This window comes from Pteropus vampyrus, unplaced genomic scaffold (assembly GCF_000151845.1).
Source record: "Pteropus vampyrus isolate Shadow unplaced genomic scaffold, Pvam_2.0 Scaffold177, whole genome shotgun sequence".
In the NCBI taxonomy this organism is placed as follows: domain Eukaryota; kingdom Metazoa; phylum Chordata; class Mammalia; order Chiroptera; family Pteropodidae; genus Pteropus; species Pteropus vampyrus.
The window spans coordinates 1,218,904-1,240,517 of record NW_011888958.1 but is presented as its reverse complement, the minus strand read 5'-3'; the positions used below and the strand labels follow the sequence as shown (position 1 = coordinate 1,240,517).

At 35.4% G+C, this 21,614-nt stretch overlaps 1 protein-coding gene across 5 annotated transcripts in view; it reads left to right on the top strand.

Annotated features, from left to right (window-relative positions):
* Positions 1-10,593, top strand: part of YLPM1 (YLP motif containing 1) — a 57,606-nt gene extending 47,013 nt beyond the window's left edge. For 2 of the 5 annotated variants that reach the window (XM_011370863.2, XM_023537078.1), the window contains exons 18-21: positions 1,547-1,598; positions 6,579-6,709; positions 9,674-9,856; positions 10,181-10,593. In XM_011370863.2, the coding sequence (XP_011369165.1) occupies positions 1,547-1,598; positions 6,579-6,709; positions 9,674-9,820 (330 nt within the window). In that variant the 3' untranslated portion in view covers positions 9,821-9,856; positions 10,181-10,593. Of the gene's footprint in view, positions 1-1,546; positions 1,599-6,578; positions 6,710-7,867; positions 8,385-9,673; positions 9,857-10,180 lie in introns of those variants that run through there. The other 3 variants (XR_002782946.1, XR_896510.2, XM_023537079.1) reach the window with 3 other exon arrangements.
* The last annotated feature ends 11,021 nt before the right edge of the window (positions 10,594-21,614 follow it).

Sequence of the window (21,614 nt, the reverse complement as noted above, 5' to 3'; positions counted from 1 at the left end):
TAACCAAAGGGTTAAGAGCAAGTCTCGTGTCATTCAGACCATTTTAATGCAATTCTCAGTAAACTTTGCATTTTCTACTCTGTGCTGATTAGTACAGCTGGGTGAAAGTCAAACTTCTTGGTTAAGAGAATACTTTTTGGGGATCATCGATTTTATATTTTGCCTTCATTAGTGCTTCAGTGAACCTAGTAGCTACGTCTCAGAATTTATAATTATTCTAGTGATGCTTAAGGTTTTCAGATGATTTTTGAGGTATAACTTGTACAAATTTCATCGATACTTAACTTTTAGCACCATCACTTCAACATAGCTTTGTCTTGGTTTGTTCTCAAAATCTATTTGAAAAAAATGGTATAACTTATAATTTAAAATACTACCTAATGAGGTGAAATTGAATTATTAGTCTGGCTTAAAAACTAGAAACGTGTAAGACCTGTAGGTTTCCAGGAAGAATGATGATGCTCTAGTAAACCTACACAGAAGCTATTGTCATGAAATGTTCAACATACTTTCCAACTTACCTGTGTGTCAGTATATTCTATGAACTTGAACATTCCTAATAGTAGAGGGATACATTGATACTTAAAAGAAGATGCTGACATCTTTGAAGAACCTGTTCTACATAATAAGTCCTAGTATTAAAGTTCCTTATGTTAGGGTCTAAATAGAGACTAGAATCCAGATGAAGAGGGGAAGCATCGTAAATTAACATGGAAAAAACATATACTTGCCAGGTGAATAAACTGAAAGGATTACTATGTAGTTAAATAGGTACATTGGGAAATTTGGAAAGCTTACAGGACTTTGTTTGAAATAAACTACCCAGTTATTTTATTACATAAGATATAAATTGCCTGTGGAGATTTCTTGTTTTTCATGTAATAGGAAAATGTAATTTTAAAAGATATCAGAAATAATAATCAGTTTCCAACTAATGGAAAAGAAATGTTCTGAAATTGATTCATTAAAATTAGTCTTTATAAGATCTAACTGGTAAATGAATTGAGTCATTTTAAAATGAAGTTGAACTTCATAGTTGTGTTCAGTGATACCAAGTTTTCTCCTTTCTTTTGAATATTTACAATTACGCTGCACTATAAAGTAACTTTCGAAAAACATTCTTTGGACCTCATGGCTACTATCACTTGAGAATAGCAGTTGAATTAGAAAATAACCTAGTATTATAAATCCTCTGCTATCTGAATAATATTAATGTTAGCACAGTAACCACCATACATTCTTACCATATTTACTATACAGCTGTTGTTCAGGCTGCAGTTGTGTGTCTTGAACTGTAGCTGCCTCCAAGCGCCTTCATGATACTATACTGAAGTGACAACTCTGAAATCTGGGCAGTGAAGTTTGGTGAATTTGGTAATTCAGTTTCTTCAAAGATAATGAGACTATGTTTTCCCTAAAGATATATTTATAGCTAGCGAGTGGAAACTGAATCCATTCCCAGTTTTAATGCTTTTCCAATTCAAAAGTGATATGCATGTATGTGTCTTTTTCTAACCCTTCGAGCTTCTCTCTGTGTACGATTTAGGGTTACATTCCGAAAAGCAAATGGGAGATGGACACATCTGAGGCAAAGCTAGGTGGGTATTTCCTTTTTCCTGTTTTTATATGTGATACCTGATGGTAAATGGTCATAGATCTTTCTGCTGTAAGAAGAACAAATTTCCCACAATTTCAGCTTAAATCAAGATTTTTGGCCTACCTTATTTACATTCTCAGTCTATTTTGCTAGCTTTCAGGTTAACTAGTTATATCTTGTGACAGAGTGAAAGGAGAGTATTTTTAAAAACTACCTTCAGTACCATTTAAAGTTTTTAGAGTAAGCAGAAATATGTGATAGATTTAGTAATAAAATACCATCACTTCTGAAATCCATTCTTTGATATTAATCAGAAATGTTGGTGCCGATGAGATTTCTGCTTTTCTAAAAGAATATTTAACTGCAGTTCAAAGTAGAACCATATTGTGAATATTTTGGGTAGTAATAGTAATCATAATAATAAATATTGAAACTTAAAAATTAATTAAAAGGCAGTTATTTTCCTCGTAAAATAAATTAGAGTTTCTACATAGGAGGTGGTAGTTATATAATTAAGATTTTTGAGGAGCCTGCTTTATAAGATTCCATTTATTTTTCCTTCACCTTGCCCTTAGTGCCACATTATAAGATAAACTGGTTAAAATGATTATGTAAATAAAAATTTGGAGTTGCTTACTGTGAGGTTCTCTATCAAGCAGAAAATCATACATGTCCAATGGATTTTCCTCTAATATTTTATGGTAATACTGCACAACATTTTTTCAGTTTCTTTGTTTTTCCCTCACTTAAAGCCATTTAATATGTGGGTTTAGATGTATTAATAAATCTAGGGGAATACGATAAGGACTTTTTGAGAAGATTGACCTTCCCAATGTATGAAGTATGGCTGTCAGTCTCTGCATTTCTCTTTCTGGTACTATGCTGTATTATTTCAGAACCGAAGTACACATCTAAGTGTCTTAAATTTATAGAATAAATTTGAGTCATTAGCTGCTTTACTGTTTGGGACACACTGTGTTTCTGACATCAGAGGTGTGAATTTTATACATAGTCACATAGGCTGTGCCTTTGATTTTCCCCAGCTGATCGTGTTGGCAATTGATATTGACTGGGTCCTATGTTAAAAGATAGTTCCATAGACTGTAGTATACTATATTATTGGGACAAGTGCTTTGTTGTAAAGTCTAGAATTTTTTTCTAATGTGTGTCATGTGAAAATTAAATGTTACTGACATATTTTTCTACTAGTCTTCCCTCTGTGGGAAATCTTAATAACCAATTATCTCCTTCCTTAAACTTTTAAAGCCTTTATAAGTACTTAAATGCAATTAAGTATATAGGAAAATAATAATCACAACGTATTTTTAATAGTAATGCTTTAGGTCTGCTTGTTTTGACATTAGATTAAGAATGTTTGAAGTTTTGTACTTTTAAGATAACCTGAAAGATCATGTCCTCTTCTAATTCTCTGAATAATGATTATCTTTTGGGGCAAAGAGAGATGGATTATAAAGAGACAAAGGGACTGTAAAAGTGATAAATATTTTAGCTAAACATATAACCACAGGCCTTATATAATATATGATTTAGGATAATGCTTTTTTAAACTTGAGCCAGTCTATTTTCTATTTTTCTTTCTAATTTTTAAAGAGAAAGGGAAGTGGAATTTAGTTATGATTGTTCAAGAAAATATGCTATTAATCTTGGTATTGGTTTCTGGGAAAAATTCTGGCCTCTCTACCATTTGCTTCTCAGAAAATGCATTTTAGAATTCCATCCATTTTAAAGACAGAATGTTACACAATGAATTCCAGAAATGGGTTTGTTAAGTAAACCATTTCAATGAAAGGCACTAAGGATCTAGTAATGAATCTAGAAAATAAATTCTAACATGTTTGCAATTGGACCTTTGTTTATTTTTAATGAATGACACTGACGTTTTGTATAATGACTTGCATCTTGCACCACTTTGTTATCTTGAGAGCTAATTCACCTGTGGAGAAGAGCAAACTGAGTGTGAGCATTATTAAAAGTGCTTGCTTCTTTGAGATTGGTCCATGGAGCCAACTGAGAAGAGAATTCTTCTCTAAAATAGGATCATCATCTGAGAATTAGCTTATTTATGCCTTCCTTATTATAACAAATTCAGCAGATTTGATTACCAGCTACATTTTATTTTTCTGGGTACTTTACCACCACTAAGTTACTCTTGGTAACATGGTTATGCTGGATAGAAACATTAAGCCTTAGCAGTGGCATACATTGAGCCAGAAGAGCTGAATCTGTTACTGAGGAATTTGGATTCACAAATGAGTCTGCCAATGAGAAAATACTCACTTACTTATAATCTTTCAAGGAGCGAGTTAAATCTCATTGCAGATTCTTAATCTGTGTTCATTAAGTACAGTATACAATTCAGCCTATATTTGAGTGTTAAATCAGAAGTGCAGCAGTTTACAAAATATTCACAACTGGCCTGAGCTACATCTTTCATGGGTGTCATGGAGTTTTTGAAGACTTCTGCCTGTGACCCCCTCTTCAGTCACATCTGACTGGGATCCAAGCACCCTAATACAGGGATCCAGCTGGGATCCAAGCACCCTAATACAGGGGTGGGTGTTATATGCTGCATCAGATGCTGAGATTCAGCATCGAAACTACTTATGACATGATTCAGGTTTCTCCATATCAAGTCCTTTTGTTTCTCATCTCTATCATTTGTCTCTGCTTATGAGTTATTGTATATTGGCCTTCTACATGTCAGGAAGTTTCATCTCTTCACAGTCGAAATGCAGTTATTGCTTACATGAGCACATAACCCTTGTATATTCACTAGGAACAAATTTTCAGAAACACCATTTATCTTTAGAAAATATATAAATGAATCTAAAAAAAATTTTCTGTTGTGATATAATAATATCTACTGTTCTGAAGATCTGTTGACTGTCCAAATTGGGTGTTTAAACCTTCATCTTCATCTTAAAACTTCATCTTTGAAACTCAGACTTCTGAAAACCATTAGTATGAGTGTATTGGACACCAGTCTTCTTCTGTAACTAACACCCCTGGTTCCTCTTCCTTCACCTTATGCCATACATCTGTGTGTTTGGGTTTCCAGGATGCCATGTGGAAGAGGTATGAACTTTCTTCAACCCCAGGAAGGAAACTAAGCATGCGTGCACAATAAAGTTTCAAATTAAACATTGTAAACAGGGGTGTTCAGACTAGAAATACATGCTCTTCTGAACTTCCGTGTTGCAAATATGGGACGCCTGGTCTGTAATTCCTGTCATATACCCAATGTATGAGGAAAAGTTCTTGCAGTTTTCACACTGTCCTTCTGCATTGCTGCCTGGCCATCCTCTAATCTTGGAATTGAAATATGAAAAAGTTTTTGAAGTGTGTTAATGTCAAAGTTGATCTTATTAGTTGGGAAATCCTCTGAAGTTTATTTAATAAGTGTATTGGACCTTCCTACTCTTCAATAATACTGTACACTGTCGAACTGAGAACAGTTTTATTGTTTATGGGACTTCGTTGGTTTACTAATACTACATCCTATGTCCCTGTACAGTCAAGGGCGTCTCTTCTTTAAGATCCTGTATAATATGGCCTGTCATATACATGTAGATAGAGGCATTTGGTACAGCATGTGATTTACAGAGGAGATCAGGAAACTGTTTCTGTTGAACTCATCCTTGTTAAAATTTTTCCAAAGTGATATGATAAAAATTTCTTGAGTTTTGTAAAGTATTGTAGTTTGCCTTGCTGATTTTTCAATAATACCACTTTTGTGGGGGAGGGGTTTAGGAAATAAAAGCTTTGCCAAGTATGCAAAATCTTACTGGTTTTTGTAGCCTGTATGGTATGGTACAATTAATTAGTTGTGTGTGAAACTTTTGCATTTGAAACATAAACTCACCCTCTCTCCTCCCACTGCTTCCATTGTACTTTTCATAGTAAGTTCTCTCTAACTTGGTATCTCAAAGATTTCTATTATATATACTCTGCACCCTTTATGGAGTTCAATGAAATGTGGTTATTGTTTTTCTGAAGTTTTCAGGGTTTTCCTTTATTGACTTGCTTAATAATAGTGCGTTCGTATAACTACAGATGATTCAAAAGTGTGGTGCTTCCATGTAACTAAAAATATCTATCATAATATTTCACATGTAGAATTCAAAATCAGTATTAACAACTAATAAAAAAAAGACCACACATTTTCATTTCGTGTTCTTCTTGAAGACACCTAAACTCATATCTCATAATTTCTGAATCAACAATCCCTGTTCATTTCATTGATTACACTGTGGGGCCCTTGGAAAGTTTAGCCCTCTCAGATTGAGGATTCAGAAAGAAAATTCAAATCTGATCACTTTGGCTGACTAGCCCTTAGCCTTAGAATGGTCAACATCACATCATAGTATAACAAAGAAAGTGACGATTTATATAATCACCTTACTCATAAACATTAAGTCATGGTGAATCTTCTCACGGAAGTCTAAATCCCAAGAAACTGTTAATCTAAAACCCTTTAAAACATTAGTTTGGCTCATTAAGTTTTTTGTGCTACCTGCTTTTCATATAACACAGTATCACATGTGATTGCAGATCAAGTGGGTGCTGTTAATATTGTGTTAAAGAAAGAAAGTGATGGAAGAAATTAATTTTAGAAAAACCCAACTCTGCATTTTCCTTCAGAACATGAGAGCAGAAATGTTGTGATTTGGGGGGTGGAGGACAAGGAGACCGGGAGAGAAGTGCCTTTTCTTACTCTGCCTGTATTTGTTACTTAAACCAACATCATAATGGCTGCCAGTATGAACACCAAATAAACAATGGAAATTGCACAGAACTTGATGTATCTCAGCCAAGAAGATAGTTTGGATCTGCAAGTGATGCTGCTCTCAAAAATGTGGATGTGCCCTCTGACAGTGTTCCAGCCTTCTTTCCCTTGTTTGTGTGTTGTGTGTAAACTCACACTCTTCCTTAATGCTGCGGCTCTGTGTTTGTCCCTCAGACAAGTTGGATGGCTTGAGAACTGGTACTAAAAGGAAACGTGACTGGGAGGCAATTGCCAGCAGAATGGAAGATTATCTTCAGCTCCCTGATGATTATGATACTCGTGCTTCTGAGCCTGGGAAGAAGAGGGTAAGAGACTTTTGTCAATAACTGCCAAAAGATGAAGGGTCTATTTAGGCATCTGGTTTTAGAAAGTTATAGACAGTCATGCGAATGCTATTTTTCGAGCAATTTAGTTTATATTATATCATATTACGCATCAGAAAAATGAGTCAAACCTCACAAATTATCAGATCAAAATGTACAAATAACTTAAAAATGGAGAACAGCCTCACATGGCTAGTATGTAGTTTGAAGTAGTTTGAAGTAGTTTGAAGTAGCCGCTTGTGCCATTCTGTCATGGGGCAAAAGAGCCAGGTGCAGAGTAGAATGTTAAAGGGAATCTGTGGGACTTCTTCATGAATTAATGTAGAGGGTCCAGGAGTGGATAGAATCTTCAGGGTTCTGGCCATAAGCACTCTATGTATTTGGTGAGTTAGAGAAAACTGGGGAGTCGTAGATTTGAGAGTGAAAAAGTTTAGTGAGGGATCAAATAAGTCAGAAATGATACTAGGACTCAGGACTCAAATTTAGAAGTTCAGATAAAAGTAAATGTTTCAAGAAGTAAAGAATTGTCCATTGTTAAATGATACAGAGAAGACAAGTAAATTGGGAGCAGAGAAGTAGCTATTGGATTTGGCAACACGAAGTTCATTGATGACTGATCAACAATCAGTCAAGTTTTCTTAGAGAGTTGGACAGAAGCCAGTTTGAGCTGATTGAAAGAGAAATGAGAAATGAAGAAGTATAGACAGCAAATGTAGACAACTTTTTGAAGAAGTTTTGCTATGAAAGGAAACAGAGAAATTAAGTTGGATAGGTCATATTCTGTAAAAGTATAGTATATATTCTATACTTTTGTTCTAAAACCAAATAAAGCAAAAGGGACCATATTATATATGATCTGCATAAGCCTTTCCAGCTAATCTGTCTTGAGGTTTCTATATAACTATATACAGATCTACTTAAATGGCTTCCTAGCGTGCCATTGTTTGTACAATTAGTTATTTATCCAGTCCCTTATTGGTGGATAATTACACTGTTTTCATTTTATTGCTAATATCACTACTGTGGTGAAAGTCATGGTGTATATGTTTTGGCATCTTTTGAAAGTGATATATATCCCTAAGGTGGATTTTTAGCACTAAAGCTGCAAGCTCATAGAATATGATTTATCATTTCTGACAGATATTGTGAGATTGCTTTCCAGAAAGGTTACATCTATTTATACACCCACATGTAAGTAAATGCCTATTTTTCCACACTTGCCCCCACAGTGCTGTTATCAGGCTTTTTTTTAACTTTTGACAATCTGATGGGTGGAAAAAAGTTATCTCATTTTGTATTTCTTTGATTAAGGTTGAGGTTGTGTATCATTTATCTTTATACATCATTGCTTTTTTATGAATTTCCTCAGTACTTTACTAGAAAAAGAATAAGAGAATAAAAATGCCAGTAAACTTTGTTACAGTGGATACCATTACAGAGAACTCCAGGTTTCAAAGGTCTTTCAAATATTTCACAGTCCCTGGGCCTACCTTTGTGTGGCTTGCAGGGGTGGGAAAGGGAGATCTGATAAGTGGCCTTTTTTATGTGCCCAGCTCCACCCAAGGACTACTTGTACTGATACCTCCATTCCGGTGTTAAGGTTCAGGCAGCAGTAGAAAAGCTTTTCCTTAGGAATAATATTTTGGTGTAGTTCTAGTAATAATGAATACTCTCAAATGAGAAATATTTTGCTCTAGTTTATTTTTAGTTAAGTAACTGTCACCTTCAATAAGGAGTATGTGATCTCATGTAATTTACTTGGTAAATTGGATGAGCAAGGACATTTGAGCTGTGCACATCCTAGTTCTTTAAAGTGGCTCTACTTTAACTCTCCTCCCTTGCCTCTCACTCTCATTTCAAATAGTTTTTAACTCCCAAACCACTCACCAAAATCAACATCTGAGCACCAGGAGATGCTACAGGTGGCAAGGAATGCAGAATTCATTGCCCATTCCTTTCCTGGGTTCTCTTGATTTCTATAACTCACCTTTTTACAAATACCAGGTGGGTTTGTGGGATTAACTTCCACTATAAAAAAAGGTCATTCTTAGAGTTAATCCAATTAGAATTTTACTAAAATGGTTAGGTTTTAAAATATAATTTATTTATTTTTTTTAAGTTTCACTTGCTTAGTGGGCTCTAAAATGGTAGCTCAAATGGACTTTTGTGTTTCTTTGATGACTATGGAAGGTAAATATTTTCCTTTTTTTATTTGCTGAACTCAGTTATTTTAGAAATATTTTTAGTGACAGTGGACAAAATATACGTATCTCAGACCTTTCAGTGTTAGTCAGAATTTTTCTATACTATAACATTTCTTTTTACAGTTTTAAATAAATGGCAAAAAAAAAAATGAGATTGCAAATCTCAATAACAGAACCTCTAGAAAGATAAAGAGCGACACTGTCATTTACAGAGCCATTTCTGGCTAAAATTTGTTATTCTGTAGGCACTGCCCAAGTGGTGCCGCAGGAGGTTTAGGGGCCAGATTCAGGGGGACCTGTGTGCTTGGATTTTATTCTATAGATAGGGGAAGAATTTAAAGCAGATGAGAGTCACAACTGTATATTTTAGAGCGATCACTCTGGCAGAATGGATTGGAAGAAGTGCGAATACAGATAGGAAGAGGTTAGTGTTTTTCTAAGCACTGAACTAAAAAAGAGGTCACTGAACTAAAAAAGAATGACAGAAGAGATGGAGTGGACAGAGCCAAGCTGAGAGGTGAACTGTTTGGGAGCCGGAGTGGTTAATACTTTGTGGTTGACTGGAGAGTTTTCTTTCTGTAACTTAAGTTTTCTTTCTATACCTTTCTCCCAGTTAATTTTTAATGTTTTAAACTCCTAGTTTCATATTAGATATTCTACCCCTTAGACTGTCCAGAGAGAGAAGAGGCCCTATGCATATTTATGTTCCCTAAAGCCCAGCCTAATACTTTGTTCTTTTTAGGTGAGATGGGCAGACCTGGAAGAAAAGAAGGATGCAGATAGGAAAAGGGCCATAGGTTTTGTGGTCGGACAGACTGATTGGGAGAAGATCACAGATGAAAGTGGTCACCTGGCTGAAAAAGCCCTCAATCGAACCAAATATATATGAGACTTAGTTTTTGAACGGAGTCATTGTTCCTCTAAGGTAAGGGTACATAGTCATATTAATAACCTGCTGTGTGGTTGTTTTGAAAGGTTTGAGATAAAGAAGACAGCATGCTTTGTTAAAAATGCTTCGCTTTCTGTATATTTTCTGGTTCTAAAAGAGTAAGTGTATGCTAGTTGTCAATATTTACAATACAGAGTATTGGAAAAGGAAGCAATTTTCTGCATCCTGACTCACTTTAAAAAATATAAGACTTGAGAAAAGCGTGGATTCTGTAGATTTTGCAAAGGAGTGGAGTGATGAGATAGATACTAAGGTCTGCCTGTTTTTTCCTGGTGTGACAGCCTTTTCTTTTCTTTCCAGGTGGTTCGCTTTGAGGTGATCTGAAGCCAAGGCCTCATGGAACTTCGTTGTGTGTCACCTTGCTTCCACGTTTCAGTTTTTGTTTTATTTCTACTGCTTTAGTTTTTTAAAGTTCTCCAGTGTCCCCCAAGAGGTATTAGAATCTTGCTGTACCTAAGCAAGACCTTAATTTTTTTTAAAACTATTTTGGGGAGGGAGGGGGTAATAGCTTAACTGCTGAAGCCAGGTGGGGATCTGCTGGAGGATTCCAACAAAATATTTTCTCCACTGTACAATGTCACGGACTATCTCTATCATTATTGCTTTGTGGCTGTTTTTGTTTTTTACTGTATGTAACTGGTAGCTGATTGTACTAGGATTAAAAACAATAAACTTTCACGATAAAGCCGATGAGATTCATGGGCTATACAGCATGGGCCCCTTTCTCTTTTCTTAATTTTATTTTTATTGTTTTTTTAATATGGTGTGTTCTAATTACATGCTAGCCGTATATCCCCAAACATCTTTCCCATTGAATATTATGTAGCTCAATGATTTCATAACATATGTTGTAACACAAGGCTCAGTGATGTTCAAAACACTCATCTTTATTTTATTACTGATTTCTTTCTCTGTTTTTGTATCTTAAAGACTAGTAGAGACAATTTCAAATATTCATCACTTCCCTGGAGCACATCTGTTCTGTAACATGATGTTTTTGTGTTTTATTTTCTTGATCTCCCCTCTTTTCTTCTCTCTCTTTTTCCCTTCCTCTTTTTACTTTCTCCTTTCATGCTGTTATGTTTTGATTTTTCCCTGCTTTGACTTTGATTCCTGATGGGCAGAACTAATGTACTCCATGGAACTCAGAAGCTTATTGCCTTACTGCTGAACTTGAATTGTTGATTTTTTAATCAAGGTTGCAGGGAAGGAGTATGGAGATGGAGAGCCCTCTGGCAGGTAGCCTGTAAGCCTGTCCAGTCTTCAGGTTCTTGCCAGATTGCTCATGATCGGAAAGCATGGCCTTCTACACAGATTTCCTCTCATGTGGATAGTACCAGGCGGAACCTAGAAACGTACAGAGCTAAAACCCAAATATCATTCCTATTTAAAAACAGAAAAGGAGCTCTTTTCCCATTTTCATTCTGCAAAGAAAAAAAAGTCATTTTCTAGCATGAGAAGACAGAGAAGAACCTTCTTCCTCAAGCACCATTTCTACTTCGTAATCCAGCTCAGCCAGTTGTATATTTCACAAGAGCCTTGAATATTTTGAAATGTGCTGTGTGTACCGAGATAATATTTATTAGCATTTGAATAATACCACTTTGGGTTCAAGAACTTGAAAATATAGCACTGAAAACTAATTTAATGGGAAATCCTGACAACTTCCTGTACTTTTATCCTCCCTGAAATTCTAAATGTTTACACATAAGAGACTTTAAGTTAATTAACAAGTCGATATTGAAATGTAAGAGGCTTTAAGTTCATTAACAAGTCGATATTGGATTTACAATTTGCTACATTCAGTAACTTCCCATGTTTATAGTATTTAACAAGCTAATTTGGTTGTTTATTGGCCAACAGTTTACTTCCATGTACCAGTCTTTCTCAGTGCCTTTATTGTGTTAAGTGAAAGTACATCACAAGGTAGCCAATAGAATTATTGTTTGTAAAAAGACCTACTTACTTGTTACTGAATCTACAGAATGTCTGTGCTCATCAAAAACAAAATTTCCAGAATGTGTTCTCTAGTTCAGAAGAAAATGAAGGCATATATGTTCTTATAGAGGATGTTTTACTTCAGTCTTTCTAACCTTTTTATATTCTGACTGGCAGTGTTCAGAATGCCAATTGAAATAAGAAGTGATAATCAACCATGAATCACTTTAAACCCGTCATGTTTTTGCCTTGCAGCCATGGCTCTGTGTCTTTGATCTTCTATCAAGAGGGGCTAGGGAATAGTGTACTGAATCAGAAATGGCCTCTGCCAATTTTTGGAAGATATGGATTAACATGGCCTTAGGAGATGGACTTAGAATGTTGCCTACTTTAAGAAATTGGTATAAAACATAATCTCAATGGAAGAAGGTTAATGAAATAAAGATTAGGCACCAAAAGAAAAGAAATAGAGACTGTCAATTGATATTTGACTTTGCTAGTCTGATATGAGACTCTTAAGAAATTCTTGAATTTGCATTATCACTAGAAGTAGAATAGAAAGTTCAAGGGTATTTTGGAGAAAATTGGTGTGGGTAGAAAATGCCTCGATAGCACAGATGTTTTAAATTTGTTAAGAGATGTCTTCAGAATACAGAAGACCAAACGGGTTCCATTTATTTGCTATCATTTTATTATTATTTTATTAACACTGTTTTCCTTATCTCAGAAAGTTGTTTGGTATGTGTTTGAAATTTTTTATTTTAATCATAAGTTTATTTAAACTTTCGTAGTGTCTTGTGTCTTAATGGAAAATTAAGAGACTTTCCCCCAAATTTGATTTGGGGGAAAGTCTCTGATATCTTTAACATTTCAGTTCTTTTAAACTATATGTAAAACCTCTTACTTCAGTGATTCAGCTCTATTTGTAAACTCCCTGTGCAAGTACCTTGGTAGATGAGATGCAGAAATTTTTCTATTTGGGAATCATTTATTTACAGTTAAGTTGGCATAGTCAAAATATGTTGTGACTGATTACGGAGATCAAAACTGTCAGTAATACACAGTAGTCTGTTGACCTTTCTTTGATTCACATAATTTTCTAGAAATTTGAATTTGATTCAGATATCAGTGATTCAGAAGTTTATTGACAAAGATAAAATCTTGAATTTTCTAGATAGATTTCTTTCCCTAGTGAATGAATTCTGATTGTTGATTGGGCAAACCAAAGTAAGTATTATCTCATCTGGAGACCAAGTATGAAACTCTGAGTTGGAGTGACTAAAACTTTCAACCTAGGTTGTTTTTTTTACTTTGGAGGCCCCTCAGCTTTTTGTTAAGTATTTTATCCTGCTAGCTCTGCAAGTTACAGGTATTTTGATAATAATAGGTGTCTAGAGCCTCGTTTATTGCTAGGACTATAAAAGAAACAGGTTGTCAGCTACAAAGAGACCATATAGCTGTTTCAGATGGATTTTAGAGTTTAGAGCTTCCAAAACTGAGTTGAATTTTACTAAGCCACAGTATTTTTAGTATTGACAGACCCTAGTACAAGTTCATGTTCCTCTCTTAGCAGCTATATGACCTTAAGCAAATCATTTAACCTATCTGAGCTTTAGTTTCCTCATCTATAAAGCAAAATAACAAAACTTACCTATTAAAGGTTGCTGTGAGGAATAAATTGAGGTAATGCTTATAAGCTGTTTGGACAGTTCCAAGCACATAGTAAAAGCCCGAAGATTGGTAGCTGTCATCGTCGTCGTCATTACTTTTTGACTTGTTCTCATGTGCTTTTGAAATTGGAAATTTTTACTTGAAGATAATTGTTACCTTTTATAGTCAGCTACTATAGACTGAGCTGTGCTGTATGAAATAGTGCAGTGTGAGGGTTAGAAGAGTAATAATTTAGAAGCATTTTCAGGTAAACAAACCGATTTTCAGAACCAGTATGGAGGCTTAAGGAGGCTTAGGTGCAAAGGTTGACTAATAAGCACCAGGAGGGGATGCATAGTAACAGAAGGCAGTTGCCAGACCACAGGTGCAAACAAAGGTGAAGGCACTGAAGCTTTGATTTGCCTTAATTTTCACATATTTAAAATGAAAATAATAGTTTTATAAATAAGTAATACATTCATTCATATGGTATAAAATTCAGAAGGTGCAAAAATATATATATTAAAAGACTCCGTTCCATCCAAACCCTCAGCCTCCCACTATCCAATCTATAGAGGTAACTACTGTTGTCAGCTTTCTTTTGTGTCCTTTCATAAAAATTCTGTGGATAAGCATTAGGTATTAGCATTTTTGTTTTGGTTTACCTAATCGGTAGAGTGCTTGCTACACATACTACCTGGTTTTTATTTTTCTTTTTAATAATATGTCTTCAGAGGTCATTCAGGTCGTACATAGAACATTGCTATTCTCATTGGCCCCTCCCCCTTCTCTTTTTCTGTACCCCTCTCCTCCTCTTCTCTTTCCTCTAATTTTTCCAAAGTTACCTTCTTATTTTAAAGAACTTTACTGAAAAGTTTTAGACATTGCTCTACCAAAATTTCTTTTCATGTCATGGAATATATTCTGTGTGGGTGTATCTCTATTCAGTTGTATCATGTTTGTACATTTGTGTATCCACCCCCATCTTTTTCCCCCGCCCCAACTCCTATCTCTAACCCTTCGCAACCAGTAATCTGTTCTCCATTTCTATAATTTAAAGAATGTTATATAAATGAAATCGTATACTATGTAACCTTTTGTAATTGGCTTTTTTCCCTTGGCCTAATTCCCTTGACATCCATTCAAGTTGCTAGATATATCCATTGTTTGTTCCTTTTTATTGCTCAGTAGTATTCCCATTCTGTTTTAGCTGTAGAATGTTATTGTATGTCTTTGCTATAATTTACCAGGTCTGTACTGATGAGTAGTCATGCTGTCTCTTACTCTTATCTTATAAATTGTGAATTTCGTATATCTCATCACTCTGCCCCTTCCTATACTTGCATAATTTCTAGCAGTGAAGGAACACTACTGATGGCATCCTTTACACAGACATCCGCAGATGGTGACAGGCGCTTAAGAACCAGCACAGTACAGCGGTGAACTGTCGAGAGATGACAGTAATGAAATGACAAAGGCAGGTATTCTTTCCAGGTAAATCCTGAATGATAGGACTCTGACAAAGAAAAGAACCATGGTGTGTCTTAGAGGGTTAGAGTGGCCAGAGGCTAATGGTTCCCTGGTCCACACATGACTGAGAATTAAAATAATCTTAGGCACTGGCCTCTGTACCAGAATATTTATGCACCTGCACCTCAGTGACTGATCTGACCTCAGTTCTTGGGCTCCATTGCCTTCACATTAGACCATAGTCAAGGAACATTCTTGTGACTGGGGCGGAGCTTCTGCAGTTGTGGACAGCCCTCTGCCTGCCAGCAGGATCTTGCATCCATGATCCTATGAAAAACTTATAGATTTTAGTTCACTATATAGAGAAAGACTTGACTTTGAGTCTTCTACATAAGAAGCTTGAACTTTCTACTAAATACTCACCTTCTTGGTTTTGACCTTATTGATCTAGACTACAGATCCCTCTCATGATATTTGAAGAATTGAAATAATCTCTTCCACCATAATGTAAAACCACACTCTCAGACCTGTTACTTCTGACAGTGAATTCCTGTTTCTTGACTAGGAATGTCTAATGTATATTTCTTTTACAGCATCTACCTCAGTGCATGGCTCACATATCTGTAGAGTGAATAAATAGAGGGGATGTCTGCTATGTGTATGGCAGTGGTCACACACTCCTTCAGAGTCGGATGGGTAACAAATAAGGCAGAGGGTGGCGACTGTGGCAAACTGGAAAACAAGGTAGGTCTGATTAAAGAGAGGCAGCACCTGCTCGGCCGTAGCAGATTGTGGCCATGTAGGAATGTGGGTCTTGTGTTGCCAGTTTTTCAGTTTTCCAGAAAAGTGAAAAGTGGATTTTTATGTGAGATCTTCAGTGTTTCAGCACTGGGAACTTTTGTTTTTGTTTCCTGTTTTGTTCATTGTTTTTTCTTAAGTGCTTTGGCCCACACGGCCTGCCTGCCATTTCAGACCTGATGGCTGCCAGTTTGGAACTCTTGATATTTAGAGAAGAGGTTGGAGAGAACTTAGAGTAGAGAAAATCATTCACATGTTGCTATTCGGATACCTTCTGGATATAGTTTTGTTTTCTGTAACTTGTAATTTCTTATGTAACGTAACCAGCACAGTCTGCTTTAGCGCCAGTGACAAGCACGTTACCTACTTCACTTGGAAGTTCCGCATTACCCATCTTATTAAGGACAAACTCATCAACTTGGCAATGAAGTCTGTCAATAACATGATCCCAAATACATCTCCAGCTTCCTCTTCCACTGTTCTTACCATGTGTATACTACACTGCAGGCTCACTGTATAACTTAGGGTTTCCTCAGCACTCCCTACAGTTTCCTGTTTTACTGCCTGTTATCTCACCCTTCAGAAATTGTAAGTATCTTAAGGCCGAACTCACCTGCTACCTTCCCCCTGAAGCTTCTCTTGATCTTCTTTCTTGCTCCCTCTTCCCAGTTCTCTCAGGGCTTTGCTTGTATTTGTCCTATGATCTTAAATTTGCCTTTCTAGTAGAGTAACTTATATACCTGACTATTCTTTCTTCCCCGCCCCTTCCCACTCTCAAATGCAAGCTCCTAGAGGGTAAGAACTATGTTTTACTCACCTTCAATTGTTTTAACACCTAATATGCAATACCTATTATGTATAGTTGGTGCTCAGCAAACGTTTAGAATTGATAGTGTGGTAAATTTTAAATATAAAATTAATTCATATAGGTCAATATATGTGTAATTCACAAAACTCTAATTCTTGTGTTTGCTCTTTCACTGCTTCTGTATCTTCTTGTTTGTGATATATCCATAAGTATTATATAAACAAGGCATCACAAATTCAAATGCCTGCTGAGAGAATTGGCCAGTAGTTTCATAATGGCACGTTAAGTTATATTCTTTCATCAGAAATAGACTTGTAGAAATATTCTTTGTTTTCATGGAAAAAATATCCTCTTTTTGGGGGGGGAGAGGGGACACTTGACAATCTGTATATCTTTAGTTTTCTCATTTTTGATAGAGAGGTATAAATATAAGTATTAATTTTCTTTTTAACTCGACTGTGAGAAAAAACAACAGTGGAAGCAGAGTGGTAACGGCAGCTGACTCAGCCTCAAGATTAGGGAGCAGCAGAGCATGGTGGAGACTGGGATAATGCAGAGTGCTTGCCATATCTCAGGGAGACAATTCTTCAGCCAGTGGTTGCCATGAAGCAAGGTAGACCCAGTGTTACCAGATGAAGAGAAAGTAGAAGTCTGGATTTTTATGTGGAATAGTCTTCAAAATACTATGGGGACAATATAGTAGAGGCAAAACAAATCACATCTGGAGGCCACATATTACCTATAGGCCATCATTTTGGGAGTCTGGCATATACCATAAAGGCTGGTAACAATTCTGAAAGACAATTATTGCAAAGGAATAATCACAATATAGGAGAGGAAACATCAAGTTATATAGATTGTATGTAAATATTTTGACTGGCACCTTTTAACTGACATTTTGGAATGAGCAATTCTGTTTTCACTGAGCCAGATGGCAAAACATATAATGTTATAAAGTTGAATTATCAGTGGGTTTGTTTTGGTTCGCTGCTTGCTTTCACATGGAAGCATATATATTACCCCTGTCCTTGGTTGACATCCTTCCAGTGCCTCCATTTATCAAGATGCAGGTAAGCAACTTGTGTGTGCTCAAGTAAATAGTGGTCACACACCTATCCCAGAGAAAGAAGACAGCGAGAATTCCCTTTGGTTAAGTGGAGCAGCTGAGCAGCCATACAATGCGAATTTGACCAGAATATTCTGCTCTTGACTCTTCATTGCTTTCTACTAATTTCCACTGGGGAAAGAGGATGCATGTCATTAGAGCTTCTTTGTTGGCACCTGCCAGTGTCAAGGTGGGTATCCTTTTGCTATGTTTGATTTCTTAAAGTATGTTTTTAGGCATTACCTTTTCCAAATTTATTTCAGCCATAAAATATGAATTCATTCTTGTTATTTAAAAAATTAAAATATTACAGATAATATTTTTAAAAACCCATTGAGCAAGAAACACCTTAAAAACTTAGACGTAATTACCGTTATCATTTTGGAATGTGAGTTTCCAAACCTTTTTCTGTGCATTTATAAACATACATGTGTGCCTATAAGGATATAGGTCTACTGGTTTTTACATGACTGATATTTTGGACAAGTTCTGTAGACTCACTATGTATGTATAGGCACACAGTTATGTATATAAATATGTGTATTTATATACATGCATGTGTGTGTATATATTACATGGCACATATATTTACATACATACATGTGTGTGTATATATTCCATGATATGTATATAACAGATTATTTCCCCTCATTTGTGACAGTTTTCTACTGTCATAACAATGTTGCATTGAACATCCTTGTAAATGTTTTGGGCGTATTTTCAAATTTTCTGGGGAAAATACAGAATCAAATTACTGGGCCATAGGGAAACAACTTTCCCTTTTATGTCCTCCTAATAATTATGTGTGTTTTAGAGTCCTAACTTAATACCCAAGGTATCAAAAGTTTTTTTCTTTTATTTTAAAATTACAGTTTTATATACAGCTCTCATTTGAATTCTGCTCTTTGAATCAATTTGGAATTGAAATGAATAAGCAAAATAGGTTCTAAGTAGTAGCCGTAGTTCAAAATTAATAAACTTTTGGGAATAGGTGCTGTGTTTTAGTAGTGGGGACATTAAATTGCCAATTGAGAAGATAATTTCCCTTAATCATGAAGTTTTTTTTTCAAATCTTTGCTTCCTTTGGAATTCTGACAACTGGATCCACAACTACTATGAAAATATTTTCTCACATCACACATCTTTAATACTAATTTGAATAATTGTGAAAAACATAGATTTTAATCCTGCACCCTTGCTTTTCAAAAAATTAATGAAATCTTGAATATCCAGTTTTCTCGAGAGGATCTGGTTCATTTATTTAAGTATTAAAACTTTTATTAAGGAATATTCTTTACACAAATTACTAATATCAAATGAAAGAGGCAACATCACTATAGAGCCCATGGATATTTAAATGATAATCAAGGAACACTATGAACAACTCTTTGCCCACAAATTTGATAACCTAGATGGAATAAACCAGTTACTTGAAAGACACAATCTGCTAAAACTCACACAAGGAAAAATAGACAATATGAATAGGCCTTTATCTAGTAAAGAAATTGAATCAATAATTATTAACCTAAAAGAGAGAGCACTAGGTCCAGATGGGTTCACTGGAATTTTACCAAACATTTAAGAAAGAAATTGTACCAGTTCTCTATGATCTCTTCCAGAAGATAGAAGCAGAGGGAATCCTTCCTAACTTGTACTATAAGGGCAGCATTATCCTAATATTAAAACCAAAGACATTACAAGAAAACTACAGACTATAGATCTCTCAAGAACAAAAATGCAAAAATTCTCAAAATACTAGCAAATCAAATGCAACAATGTATAAAAATTATACACCATGATAAGTGGGATTTATCCCGGGTATAGAAGGCTAGTTCAACATTCAAAAATTAATGTAACCCATTACATCAGGCTAAAGTAGAAAAATCACATGATCATAAAGGTAGAAGAAGCATTTGACAAAATTCAACACCCGTTCATGCTAAAAACTTTCAGTAAACTAGGAATAGAGGGAAACTTCCTTAATAAGAATATCTACAACTAATATATTTATCATTCTTAATAGTAAAAATCTTGAAGCTTCCCTACTAAGATCAGGAAGAAGGCGTAGATGTTCCCCCTTTTACCACTGCCTTTTAACGTTGTATGAGAAGTCTTCACTAATACAATAAGATAAGTAGAAGAAATGGTATACATGTTGGGAGGGGAGAAACAAAACTGTTTGTTCACAGAAGACAAGATTGTCTATGTAGAAAATTCAAAAGAATCAACAATCTCCTGGAACTAATAAGCAGTTGTAGCAAGGTTAATATATAAGTCAGTCACTTTCCAACATACCAGCAATAAATAAGTGTAATAATAAGATACTGTAATAAAAATTATGTGAATGTAGCCTCTCAAAATATTGTACTGTAATTACCCTTCTTGTAATGATGTGAGATGGTACAATGTCTACAAGATGAAATGAAGTGAATGGCGCACAATATAAAATGTATGAATTGTCGATTTCTGGAACTTTCTATTTATTTTTGGAGTACAGTTGACTGCTAGTAACTGAAACTATGAGTAACCGAAACTGTAAAGCAAAACCAGGGTAAAGGGGGCTACTGTACTTAGGTATACAACTAACAAGATATGTACAAGATCTATATGAGAAAAACTACAAACTCTGATGAAAGAAATCAGAGAACTAAATAAATACAAAGTTAGCCTGTGTTCATGGATAGGGAGACCCAATATTGTCAAGATGTCAGTTCTCCCCAAATTGATCTGTACATTCAATGCAGTCCTAATCAAAATCCCAGCAAGTATTTTTGTGGATGTCAACGAACTTGTTGTAAAGTTTACACTTATATATGGAGAAGCAAAAGACACAGAAAAGCCAACACAGTATTGACGGAGAAGAACAAAAATGAAGGACTGACTCTACCCGACTTCAAGACCTAGAGAACTACAGTAATCAGGACAGTGTGGTATTGGTGAAAGAATAGACAAAAATAAATAAATGAAATGGAATTGAGAGCCCCACATAGACCCACATGAATATAATCACCTGATTTTTGGCAAAGAAGCAAAGACAATACAATGGAGCAAAGACAGTATTTTCAACAAATAGTGCTGGAACAACTGGACATCAATGTGCAAATAAGTAAATCTAAACACAGACCTTACACCCTTTACAAAATAACTCAAAATGGATCACAGACTTAAATTTAAAACACAAAACTCTAAAACTCCTAGAAGATAACTTTGGTGAAAATCTAGATGACCTTGGGTTTGGCAATGACTTTTTAAATCAGCAAAGGCACAACGCATGAGAGAAAAAATTGACAAGTTGGACTTCATGCAAATTAAAAATTCTGCTCTATGAAAGGTACTGTTAAGAGGAAAAAAAAGACAAGCCACAGACTGGGAGAAAATATTTGTAAAACACGTATCTGATAAAGAACTATTATCCAAAACATACAAAGAACTCTTAAAACTCAACAATAAGGAAAGGATCCAATTTAAAAATGGGCCCAAGACCTTAACAGACACCTCACCAAAGATTACAGATGACAAATAAGTATATGAAAGATGCTTCACATTATATGCCTTCAGGAAAATGCAAACTAAAGCAACAAACTATACACCTACTAGAATGACCAAAATTCAGAACACTGACAATATCGAATGCTGGAAAAGATGTGGAGCTACAGAAACTCTCATTCATTGCTTTTGGGAATGCAAAATGGTGTAGCCACTTTAGAAGACATTTTGGCAGTTTCTTCTAAAAGTGAACATATTCTTATTATACAACCCAGCAATCACTCTCCTTGCATCTACACAAAGGAGTTGAAAACTCTCACCACAGAATAACCTGCACATAGATGTTTATAGCAGCTCTATTTATAATTGCCAAAATTTGGAAGCAACCAAGACGTTCTTCAGAAGGTGAATGAATAAATAAACTGTGGTGCATCCAAACAATGGAATATTATTCAGCACTAAAAAGAAATGAGCCATCA